Below are 12,348 nucleotides of genomic sequence, written 5' to 3' on the forward strand. Positions count from 1 at the left end.
TCTAAACAAACCCTTCATTTTCCAGTTAAGGAAACCAGATATTGTGTACTAAGGGACCAGCCCAAGCTCACATAGGATAAGCCCCAGATCTGGAACCCAGTTTCTTGATCCCCATCATGTTTTTTTAAAACACCATTTGTGCAGCATGAACGCTTATCATTTTAGGTGTCAGTTTCCCAAGCTCAAAGGCAGGATTTACTTAGCTGTGTCTAGGGGGCTGCCCTAATTGATTGTCCAAACTGAGCCGCTTTTTAGAATGGAAGAAAGCACTGTCAGTAGTAGTTATGCCGTGGGCACAGGTGTAAACTGAGATTGTCCTGGGTAAACAGGGAAGTGTGGGTACCTTGCCTGTGGTGGGTGCGATCTTGGGGTGGATGGGGCAGACTGGGACAGACCCAGAGGCATTTGGTCCAGCAAGTGGACCGCTGGCAGCAGACAGGAGTGGGGAGTTCAGATGCCACTGTGGGGCAAGAGGCTCAGAGGCAGATTCTCGCCCCTGGCCTGGGGCTGTCGAGGGGTAGGCGGAGTCTGACTTCTAGGGGACCTAGCATCCTAGGCAGGGCAGACAGGTAGACTGGGAGGAAACCATGCTGCTGCGGGGATCCCATGCAGTGTGGCACAGGCCTGAAGAGCAAGGTCCGACATAGAGCACCTGGTCAGTCAGGAGCAGCCAGCTCTTCCCCTTCACCAAGTTACTTTTCCAACTTTTCTCTTTGGTGTTCCCATAGCCCCTTGTGTATAACTATAACAAAGGTTTCTCGAGCACCTATTATATCTCTAGTATTGAGATAGCTGCTGCTATGACTGGAGAGAGGCCATTTGTGCTGGGCTATGGAGGGTAAGTGGGAGTTTGTTAGACAAGGGGAGGGGACATTCTGGGCAGTGAGGCCAACACACACACATTTCTAACCAAGACAAACACTCCTCAGATTCACATTGATGTATGTGATTTAAGTGATTGTAAATCCATGTTTTATTACTGTAAAAGAAGCTGCCCATTGCTCTGCCCTTCCCGTCAGTTTGTAATTACTTATTAATGTATCTGTCTCCTGCCAATAGACTGAGCCCCTTGCTGGCAGAGGCCGGTGTCTCCTTTATACCAGTATCCTCAGTGCCCAGCCCTGGCACGCTGAACTTGGCGCTCAGTCAGTATCTGTTGGCAGGTGAACTGTGCCAGGGTCACGTGCATCTGGGACATAAGCCCCCTGCTGCCCCGCAGTTGGAGCAGAATGTCTGAGGACAGGAGGACCCCGGACTGGGTGTCCCAAATGTCCATCTCCTAGACCCTGGACAGGTGCTGCTGCTTAAGGTCTGTCTGGCTGTAACTTGATGCAGCTGAGAGTGAGTGAGAACTGGAAGAACAGGAAGTCCTGTGACTCACAACACTGCAACAGGATCCTGGAGGAGTGGCCCGTATGCCTCCCTGGTCAGCTCTGCGCTTACCCGCCGCCCCGGGCTTGTGAGTCTGCAGTGTGTCACAGCTGGCATTGGCCTGAGGTGGCATGGCTGCCCTGGCGAGGATAAGTTCCTTGTCCCATCTGAAGAAGTGGCATAGCAGATCTGTCAGTTTCGGTCAGTGGGCTTTCAGAGACTTACAGAATCCATGTTCTGCCGTGTGTCTTCCCCCGGCTCATCTTTTTGTTTCTTTTTATCAGAAACATCTCGCCCTGCTCTGGCAACTTTGTAGAATAAACTTGCTGCTCTTTGTACAGCCTCAGCCTTTCCAGGAGGAGTCTGTGAGGGCATTATTATTAATGAGGTCACTGACAGCAGTTGCCTGGCTTTCCCAGGATGGGCGCACCTGTGCCCTAGGTTAGGGAAATCAGCTGGTCACTGGATGCTATAGGCCTTACAGGGACTAGGCCTGTGATTTGGGGACGCTTCTCCAAGCCTTGGTTTCCTTGTCAGAGATTTGTGGTAAAACACTGGCAAAGGAATAATGCAAAAATATGAAATTCTTTTGAAATTTAGTTGCAAGCATGTGTCAGCACGGGGTCACTGGAAGTGTTTGCGTGGCCAGATTTAAATGATGGGTCTCTCTTTGTTTGGCCTCTTTTGACCTCTTTAATCTTCTTTGGCTCGTTGACCGTGTATAATGGGTAAACTAGGGCCAAGTCAGTGCCACCTGCCTTTTTTTCTTCCAGCGTCTTTTGAATTGAAGTATAATGCACATGGGAAACTGAACGTAGCGGGTAACCACATCCAGATCCAGTAACAGATCATTACCCGAACCAGCCCCACATTGTCCTACCCACCACCACCAAGTGTAATCACCATTCTGACTAACAGCATAGGTCTGTTTTTGTACTTATTATAAATAGACTCATGCAGGATGTAAAAGATGCCTTTTGTGTCTGGCATTTTTCACCCAGCATTTTACTGTATTTTGAGATTCACCTATGTGGTTGCATATGGTGGTAGGTGGTGTATTCTTGTTGCTGTATACTATCTCTTGCACCACTCTGGCTTGTTTGTTTGTTTTTAAGAGACAGGGTCTTGCACTGTTGCCCAGGCCTGGAGTGCAGTGGTGTGATCATGACTCACTACAGCTTTGGCCTCCTGGCTTCAAATGATCCTCCCGCCTCAGCCTCCCAAAGAGTTAGGATTACTGGTGTGAGCCACTGTGCCCATCCCACCACCCTGTTTCAACTGTGGTTGGTTTAAAGCAGACGAAAGTAGTCATAATAAGGCCCCTGACTTCCAGAAGGTATGGTCCTTTCTAAGTTTCTGTCAAAGGGGCCAAATAGGAGTGTTGACCTAATATATAGATGACCTGATTGTATCTTCAGGACAAGAACATGCATGTTAAGAAAGGTGAAGTTCAATCAATTGGTCTTCTAGGGTCTAGAAGCTAAAAGGTAGGATTTTTAGCTGTGGTCATCTAGGGCTACCTGGAGAGAGGGTTCTAGATAATCAATTAGAAATATCCCAAGACCGAAGAGTTGAAGTTCAGCTGTGCCACAGCCATCCTGCATCCTTTGCTGTGATGCTTCTATGCTTGCGGAGTAACTTCCTTATCCTATTTGATCACTTGAATTCAGCCCTCTACCTAGAGGGTGTGCCCTGTAGACACAAGTGATGAACATTTGCTTATTCATGTATTATGTATTTTCCGCTTGCTTACTAAAAGGATTTGGTGATTTGGTTCAGCTTTCAGTAAAAAGATTTCTAGAACAAGAGTCATCAAACTGGCAGAGATGATTACTGAAAAACTTGACAGGCCTGGTGTGGTGGCTCATGCTTGTAATCCCAGCACTTTGGGAGGCCAAGGTGGAAGGATTGTTTAAGGCCAGGAGTTTGAGACCTGTCTGGACAACACAGTGAGACTCTGTATCTACAGAAAAAATAAAATTAAAAAATCAGCTGGGTACAAGGGTGCATACCTACAGTCTTAGCTACTTGGGAAGCTGCAGTGGAAGGATCACGAGCCCAGGAGTTTGAGGCTGCAGCCTAGGAGTTTGAGGCTGCAGTGAACCATGATTGCATCACTGCACTCCAGCCTGGGCAACAGAGCAAGACTCTGTCTCTAAAGTTAAACAAACTTGACGGAGCTCCAAGCTTCCTGACAGTCAAGGCAAAAAGGATAGCTCTCTTTGAGTCAGTCATTTTCATCCCATCGGCCTATAACAGGAAGCACAGTGTGTCTAGGCAGCCAGACTTTCTCCTGACACTAAACCCTACTGGGGACTGAATGGCTAGGGAAGCGTTAGTGAAAGACACAGCAGCTTTACACGGTGCAGTGGTCTGTATAGTCTTTCCTGTGAGCCCTTGATTAAAAGTGATAGAATTAAACCTGTGAAGCATTTCCTGGGGAGCTAATATAAGGTTGTAAAGGTGAGGAGCTTTCTGTTCTTGGAATTGGTAATTTCCCAGGGTCTTGGGGGCTTGTCCATGCCTCCTGAGCCTTTTCACACTGCTGTCGCTAAGTCAGCATTTATCTGCTGAGATGGCTGAGCTCCAAAACTATCCGCTTTGATTGCCCGTCTCTCAGGCCACTTAAATCTGTGACCCTTCCCATGGGCTGCCTTGTATTGTGCCTGACATTCTTATCTGACAAGATTTATCTCTCCACGCATTCTAGAGACACTCATTGGTCTATAATATGAGCCAACTTCTTTGGTATAAAGTCCTAGAGAGCAGAGCTGTTGATTTCTTAAAATTTTTAAAAATTATAAAAAAAATTAATCACAAAATTTGCCATTTTAACCATTTTAAGTGTATAATTTAGTGGCATTAAGTGTATCATTCACATTGCTGTGCAACTACCACCACTATTCATTTCCAGAATTTCTTATAAAATTATGTTTCTGTACACTGTAGTGCTTTGTATATAACAGCTGTTCCATAAATGCCATAACATGGAAGATGTTAGGTTTGCAACAGTAGTCAGATTCAGGGATTGAATGATATGGATCTTACAGACTCAGACATTGAAATTTAAGGTTTCGTTTCTTCTACACTTCCCTTTTAAACCCCTTAAGGCACTCAAGGTAGGATCTGTAGTACTTTATATGAAAACTGTCAAAATTGGAATATTGCTGTCTTCTGGATGTAAATAATATGATCAAGGCCAGGTTCCCACAGGGACCAGATGGGGTGGGCTCAGGATCCAGGCAATGGCACCAATATTTTGTTGCATTGGGCCTGCAGAATGAGATGGGTGCTTCTGGACCAGAAGGGTTGACATTCATCCGGGTGATCCATATTCTAGTTTCAACTGTGTGACCTGGGTTGAGGCTACTCCCCGATGGGCCTTGGTTTCTCTGAGATCCCTTCCTTGCACTCACCTCCAGGCCATTCCTGAGCTCCTCCATACCTGGCCAGGACTGTGTCTGGCCCACCCTGCCCACTGCATACTTCGAAGTGGAGCCTCCATGAGTGTCCTCTTTTGTTCTCTCCATTCCTTGCTTTCTGACAGTGACACAATTTCCTCTCCTTTTTTAAGTGCTGGTCTGGAAGAAAATGTAGGTACTTAAGGGGATGGGTGTTAATGGCTTCCCATTTTGGATATTATCTTAATTCCTAGAGAGTATGGGGTTAATTTCTCTTTAGGGCTTACCCTGACACCATCCCCAATTCTGTAGAGGAAGCGGGCATGTTAGACTGGTATGTTATGGGAAAAACTGAAACTGACCAAAATTACCCAATGAGGAAGCTCTAATCTAACCCTTGCTGAAGAGATATCAACTAACAGTGCTATCTCTTTCTGTCTAACACACGCCCTCTCTTCCTGGGCTGGCAGGTTGGCAGACGGGAAGGTAACCCGTTCCTCAGCCAGGCTTTGCTCTGGCCTGCCTCTGATTCCCCAGCCTGGAATGCCCCCTCTCCCTTTCCTTCTCTCTCCCAGATAGAGATTTAAAGAGAAACAGCCTTGTCCACGCCTATCACAGAAAGAGAAGGAATAGTTTGGGGAAACAGCCTCTGCTTTGTGACTAAGGAGGGTTGAGAAATGTCTGATTGCCTGAAGGTGCCCCTGGGTGGAGAGAAGCCTTAGAAGGAAGAAGGGGTGGAAGGAAAGGGGAGGGTGATAGAGAACTCGTTTGTCCCCACAGTTATGCTTATGACTATCGTGTGGGGCTTTGTGGAGAGGAAACTGAGGTTCAGATTAAGAGTGAGTCCTCTAATGTCGCACAACCTCTAATGAACGCCACCACTAGGATTTGCATACTGGTGTTTCTGATGCCAGAACACTCCCGTCACCACCACAAGCTACGAATCGAGGGTTGACCTGAATGAGTCTGCTTTGATAGTTTCCAGAAACTTACATCTCTTAACAACAAATGTAGGGTTTGTCTTCCCAACTCCCAGCAGTCTGGATCAACACAGGATTACTTCACAGGGACACAGCTGGCCTAATATCTTAACCACTGATTCTCAAAGATCCCAGGTAGAAAAGTGGTATGCAGAGTTGATCAGAACAGGGCCAACCACGAGCACATTATTGGCATATTGGAAACCCGCCAGAAGAGAGGGGAAAGTGTTTGAGCCCCAGCCCTCGCGGTGTCATTTGGTTAGTCTGGAATGGATCCTTGGAATTCTTACTGTTTTTTTTGAAAGCTCCTCTTGTGATTCTGATGTGCCGCAAGTTTGGAAACTCTTATCACAAGTGACAGGATGGAGATTAGGCAGAAGTATCAGAAAGCAGATTTATCTTTGATTGAGGAAACTTTGAAACAAGTAGAGCTGTTCAATAATGGAATTTAGAGAAATAGTGCGCCTCTCAGGATTGGAAGTATTCAAACCTCGGCTGGATGACTAGGTGGAGAGAGACAAACTAGATAAACTCGAATACTATGTTTAGTGGGATTTTTGAACTAGTTACCCTAAGGGCCTTTCCTTTCTAAGGGTGAATACTTTTAAGCTGCATTCCCACTGCTGTGTGTACATCTGCTATCACCTGCTTGGCTTTCTCCCTTGACATTGGGCCTGGTGCTCCTTCCAATGATGGCACTGTGGGTGAAAGTTGGCAAGATTCTGAAAATTGCATTAATCTCCTTCCCAATCCAGGAAAATCATCTTTGTATGGTGGCTGCTTCTTGTTTCTGACTTCCACTTCCCTTGGCTACCAACACAGCAGTGCCCACCAACACAGCAATGCCTACCAGGGCTGGGTGGGCTCCACTGGTGTGTTTAGGAAGCTGTGACATTAAGTGATTAATTATTAATTATCCCTTCCTGAGTGGCCCCAATAAGCTGAGTGAACACATCATCATGCCCTGGTGCCATCTATTCTCAAGTTTTGATAGTTCAAAGAGCTCTGATGTGAAAGAGGGAAAGTTTGGGCCAAGCTACTGGCCTGGACATTTTTCACTGTTTCATATCCTCTCTCTTAGTCTCCTCATGCGATGGAGAGGAAACTAAGGTCCCAGGGTCATCCGAGAAACCACAGGGCAGGCAGGGAGTGCCCATCTACACTAAGAGGGGCCCACAGGACAGGCGAGGGTGGCTGTCCTGAGGGCCTGGCATTGGGGCCAGAGAGACCTCTGTGAAATCCCAGTTCTGCCCCTCATCACCCAAGTGATCTATAAAATGGGGGTACAGAAGTTTTACAAAGATAATGGAGAACAGGTCAGTAAAGCCAGAGGATGGTGCCTGACAGGTGAGAAATGCTTGAGGAATGTTTAGCCGCTGTAACTATCATCACTACTGTTTTCATCTGTCATTGAACACGTGGAAGATGGTTATCTATGGGACAAAAAAGGCAAGGTGGATAAAGGGTGACCATTTAATTTGATTCTTCGAGGGTTAAGGATGAGAAGTGTCTGACTGGATTTCCAACAAGTCTTGAAGCAGTTTAAACATCGAAGATAAACTAAGATTGGCTGCTATAGAATTAACTCTTGTGTGTGCACAACCTCATGCTTCTGGACATGATGATGGGACCTTTTAATGAGGTGGTACAGGCTCAGCTTCTCAGTGCAGGAGCTCCTGCGCCCTTTGCAAACATCTGAAGCCTTCTATAGAGGGTGGAGTTGGCGGGGAGGTGGGGAGCATCAGTGAGGCTTCTGGGCCTTTCTTCTCTTTGGGAAAGTAGTGAGGTGGGAGCGTCTTTGTCACGTGTCGCCCTCATGACAATGTTCAGAGACATGTCTGCTGCCCTCAACCTGCTCGGTCACCCCTGTGGGCCTCACTCTCCACTGTCTGCCGTTCAGGCCTGCATTGGGAGATGACTGGAATAGAAGATGGCCTTTTAATGGATATGGCCAGCCTGTATTCACTGCAATGCTGTTTGACCTGCATAGACCCTGCTGTATCCAGGCAGGTAGGAGGCAGTCATCTAGCAGAGTGGACAAAAGCACAGGCCAGCCAGACTGCTCTATCAAGCCAAGCATGGCCCCTCGTGTCTGTGTGACTTCCCCTTTCTGTAGAATAGAGGTGCTGACACTTCCTACCTCAGAGGGCTGTTCTAAGGATGAAATGAATAATGGGAGCAAACGTGGAGAATAGGATCTGGCGCAAAGCAGGAGCCACATGAGGGCTTGCCATTATTACAGTTGCCCATGAGTGCATCTCAGGCTTTTCCTGGATGTGGCCTCCCATTGGCCTCTGGTCTGGGTAGCCCCAGACTTTGTACATTAGCCCTGAGATGTGAAAGTTGTGAAGTAGCATTCCTGGGCCAGTCAATGTGTCACTGGATCTGGAGTGGGAGGACTCTGGGGTGGTCAGAGTTGCCCTTAAACTAGGGTCACTGGAGATGGCTAGAGACTTGTCTGACACTTCACCAAAAAGAAGGGGGCTTGTCTAGTGTCAGGCCGAAGCTGCACCCTTTGTCTTCCTGGGGAGCCTCAAATGTCCTTGTGGGGGAGGTCCAGGCCTCCTCAGGAGCACCTTGGCTCCCAGATATTGTAGGAACTAGCGGTCAGGGACCCAGCTTGTGGGATGGAGGGTGGGGGGCTAGTGGCCCACAGCCCTGGAGGCTGAGGTAGATTCCAGGAGTTGGAAACAAGCTGGGCAATATAGCAAGACCCTGTCTCAATATAGCAAGACCCTGCCCCAATAATAAATTAATAAATAAAAGATTAAACAAAACAAACAAACAAGTGAGACTTATCTGATGCTTCTCATTCTCCTGGTTTAAATCTGGGAAAAGTTCATGGGAATTTATGTGGGAAACAGATTCAGTGAAAGAACTAGGGAGAGTTGCCTCCACCTGAGCACAGAGGGTGCATTATCATTTACATAGAGCCTCTCCATTGTGCCAGGTACTGTGCCAGCCTCCAGGTATGCAAAGGTGAACAAATAGACATTGTTTTTCTAGCCTTTGGTGCTTATGATTTGGACCCTAATAAATATTTAGTTCCAAATTGTGGATAGTCTTGTGAAGGGAAAAGCTCAAGTTCTTAGAATAACAGGGAGCCTGACTATTGTGATCTGGAGGATGAGAAGAGGCCTCTATGGAGAGAGGCCTGAAGGACTGGTAGCAGATTGGCAGGGCATATACCTGGAGGGCCTGTGTGCATGAGCTCCAAGGCAGGGATGGGCAAGTTGGGGAAGTTGGGGAACTGAACCAGGGAGAGAATCTACACAAAGAGTGCAGACCTTACCATAAGGTTAGGAGGTGGGGCCAGGCGCGGTGGCTCACCCCTTTGATCCCAGCACTTTGGGAGGCCGAGGCAGGTGGATTGCTTGAGTCCAGGAGTTTGAGACCAGCCTAGACAACATGGTGAAACCTTGTCTCTGCTGAAAAAAACAAAACAAAACAAAACAAAACAAAAAATTAGCTGGGTGTGGTGGCACACTGCTGTAATCCCAGCTACTTGGGAGGCTGAGGCACTAGAATTGCTTGAACTCGGGAGGCAGAGGTTGCAGTGAGCCGAGATTGCACCATTGCATTCCAGCCTGGGTAACAGGGTGAGACTCAGCCTCAAAAAAAAAAAAAAAAAAAAAAAAAGAAAAATCACACACACACAACAACAACAAAATTAGCCAGACAAGGTGGCACGTGCCTGAAAGTCCCAGCTACTCAGGAGGCTGAGGTGGGAGGATCACCTGAAGCTGGCTGAGATCTCATCACTGCACTCCAGCCTGGACAACTGGAGCGATACCCTGTTAAAAAAAAAAAAAAAAAAGATTAGGAGGTGGCTAGAGGCCCGATTAGGAGGTGGGGCCCTGAAAGGATTTTGAGCTTTGTTCCAACGGAAAGCCCTGAAAGCCAGGGATCAGCTGGCTTTCAGGGTGAGTCTGGCTGGGCATGGAAAGTGGATGGAAGAGGTAAAAGCCGAACTGGGGATTGTAGGAGTCCAGGAAAAAGGTGATGGCTACCCGGCCTAGGGTGAGGGGCAATGGGATTGATGTGACTGGCCGTGTTAGGTACTGGGGGAACAAGAGATGAGGGTAATGAACCCTGGCTCCAGTGATGTTGTCACAGGCCTTCCGACTCAACCATTCTGAAAATAACTCTCCTCTGCCCTAATAGGCCTTTCCTCTGGTATGCACCAGTTCTCCAAAAATTAGGTCTATTTTTATAATTTTAATTTTTTTTTAAGACAAAGTCCTGTCAAATCGTTTGCTACTAATGGTCTTTAATAATAACTTTCTGTACATAACAGATTTTGTTCTTTTGAAGGGCTGAGTAGTGTTCCACGACATAGACCTATGCCATAATTTATTTAACCAATGGCTTTGCTCTTGTCTTCCTCCCCTTTCAGGTTGACCAGTATCTCTACCACATGCGCCTCTCTGATGAGACCCTCTTGGAGATCTCTAAGCGGTTCCGCAAGGAGATGGAGAAAGGGCTTGGAGCCACCACCCACCCCACTGCAGCAGTGAAGATGCTGCCCACCTTTGTGAGGTCCACTCCAGATGGGACAGGTGCGGCACCTGGGGGATGGCTCTAGCTGCTGCGTTACTCGGGGGTGATTTAGTTGGCTTTATTCAGGACCCAAATAACTCAAAAGCCTCAGAAACCAACCGTGGCTAAGGGAAACATCCAGGGAATTGAATGGAAGGCTGTGTGACGGATGGACAGGAAGCTTGGGAAAAACCTTGTTTAATCACCTTATTTGGATACAGAATCCTTTTTTTTTTGAGACAGAGTCTCACTCTGTCACCCAGGCTGGAGCTCAGTGGTTCGATCTCCATTAGCTAGGATGATCTTAATCTCCTGACCTCGTGATCCGCCCGCCTCGGCCTCCCAAAGTGCTGGGATTACAGGCGTGAGCCACCGCACCCAGCCCAGAATCCTTATTTTATGGTGCACCACCCAGCAAGTGATTTAATCAGGTAGGGGAAAAAGGATCATGGTGGAGATTCAAGTTGGAAAGGTTGGAAAGGTCCAGTGGATTAGGGCTAGATCACTGAAGGCCTTGGATGCAAGCCTAAAACGTTTAGTCTCTGCAGTAGCCTTGAGTAAGTTTTTCAGGAGTGTCTTGGTAACGTTATGTCTTTGGCAGTATAGGTAGAGTGGAGGGGGAGCGAGGCCCGACTGGTAGAACACAAGACATGGCCCTGGTGGGTGGTGGTGGGTGGGCAGAAAGAGGATTCAAGGGTGGGGCCTGGGTGTGGAGCCCAGCTGCCTGGGAATGGCAGCATCCCAGAGAAGGGGACAGAACAAAGTCGTGTCAGAGCTTTTATTTAATCCTCATAATAGGTGTCTCCATTTTAGAGATGAGGTGCTTGTGAGGCCCATGAGGGGTGGAGGGTGGCGGGTAGGTACTCACATCTGGAGGGCAGGAGAGAGAGCCCAAGGGGCAGCTGCCAGGGCAGAGGAAGAAGCAGGAAGCACAGTGTCCGAAAACCTAAGGGGGACGAGATCTCCAGGAAGCTGACAGGTCGCTGGTGAGGCATCTGCAGGGGCGTTGTTGGGAGGGGAGTTAGGGGCAGGGTGTGGGTCAGGGCCTGTGAATGCCAAGTGCCTGTGCTATTTCCAGCACACGTGTGTCCTTGAGGCTCATCTCCCTTAGTGCCTCTAGGGACCTGGTTTGTCTAATGAGACTGTATGGTTCCCAAAATAAGTGTTTGCTGAAGCCTTGGGACCCAGCCTGGACCCAGTGCTGAGGGTATGACCTTGTTTAGGATTGTTTCCTGAGTGTGTTTCTTGGCCCTTCAAAGAGACCCTCGAGGTGAGGGGCCTCTTATCTCTTCCATGTCCTCTAGATTGGCATGTTTACCTACCACTCCCTCTGACTGGAAACCACACCCATTTCTGAGATTGTTGTTTGACATTCAGATAAATGTACTCCTGAAGGCCAAGGCCTTGTCTTTATTTCACCCAGCACTAGCACTAAGTAAGTACCCTAAATCTTTTCTAAATACATATGGGCTAAGGACTCTTCTGGGCACCTCAATGTATTAACTCATTTACTTTTCAGAAACCTTTATGGTAAGTACAAATTTTATCCACAATTTATAGATGAGGAATTTGAGGCTCGAATGTCAAAAAGTCGTCCAAAATCATACAGCCAGTGAGAGGCCGAGTTAGGAATCAAGCTTGCGGAAGCCGAAGTTCAGGCGTCGGTACTACACGTGATGCATTCTATGTGTTCATGTATGTGTTAGCCTGTGCACTTGGTGCTGGAGCACACTGCAAATGCTCAACTAAAATTTTTTGGAATGGAGTTGGGACTGATTGTTTAGCCTGTATTATAGGCAGGTGAATTAAGTTTGTTGGGGAGAACTAATTATGGGGCAAGCTTTCAAAATTCTCATTGCTTTCCTGAAGCTGGAGGCACCAAGACCTCCCATGCACTTTGAAGCTTGCACTGTTTGCAGCACATACTGAAATGTCTTACTCACTGAAACAAAGGAAGTGGCTCCTGGAATAATGGAGACCAGATTGCAGGAAACCCATACCTAATCCCTCCCTCCCCATCTGCAGGGAGTCCATAGGTTAGCTCCTCACCTCCATAC

At 47.6% G+C, this 12,348-nt stretch overlaps 1 protein-coding gene across 2 annotated transcripts in view; it reads left to right on the forward strand.

Annotated features, from left to right (window-relative positions):
- The window catches only part of LOC105465311 (hexokinase 2), a 55,240-nt gene that overhangs the window by 9,552 nt on the left and 33,340 nt on the right, over window positions 1–12,348 (forward strand). For both annotated transcript variants that reach the window (XM_011713717.2, XM_071076968.1), the window contains exon 2: window positions 10,149–10,311. In XM_011713717.2, the coding sequence (XP_011712019.1) occupies window positions 10,149–10,311 (163 nt within the window). The remainder of the gene's footprint in view (window positions 1–10,148; window positions 10,312–12,348) is intronic.

This window comes from Macaca nemestrina, chromosome 13 (genome assembly GCF_043159975.1).
Source record: "Macaca nemestrina isolate mMacNem1 chromosome 13, mMacNem.hap1, whole genome shotgun sequence".
In the NCBI taxonomy this organism is placed as follows: Eukaryota; Metazoa; Chordata; class Mammalia; order Primates; family Cercopithecidae; genus Macaca; species Macaca nemestrina.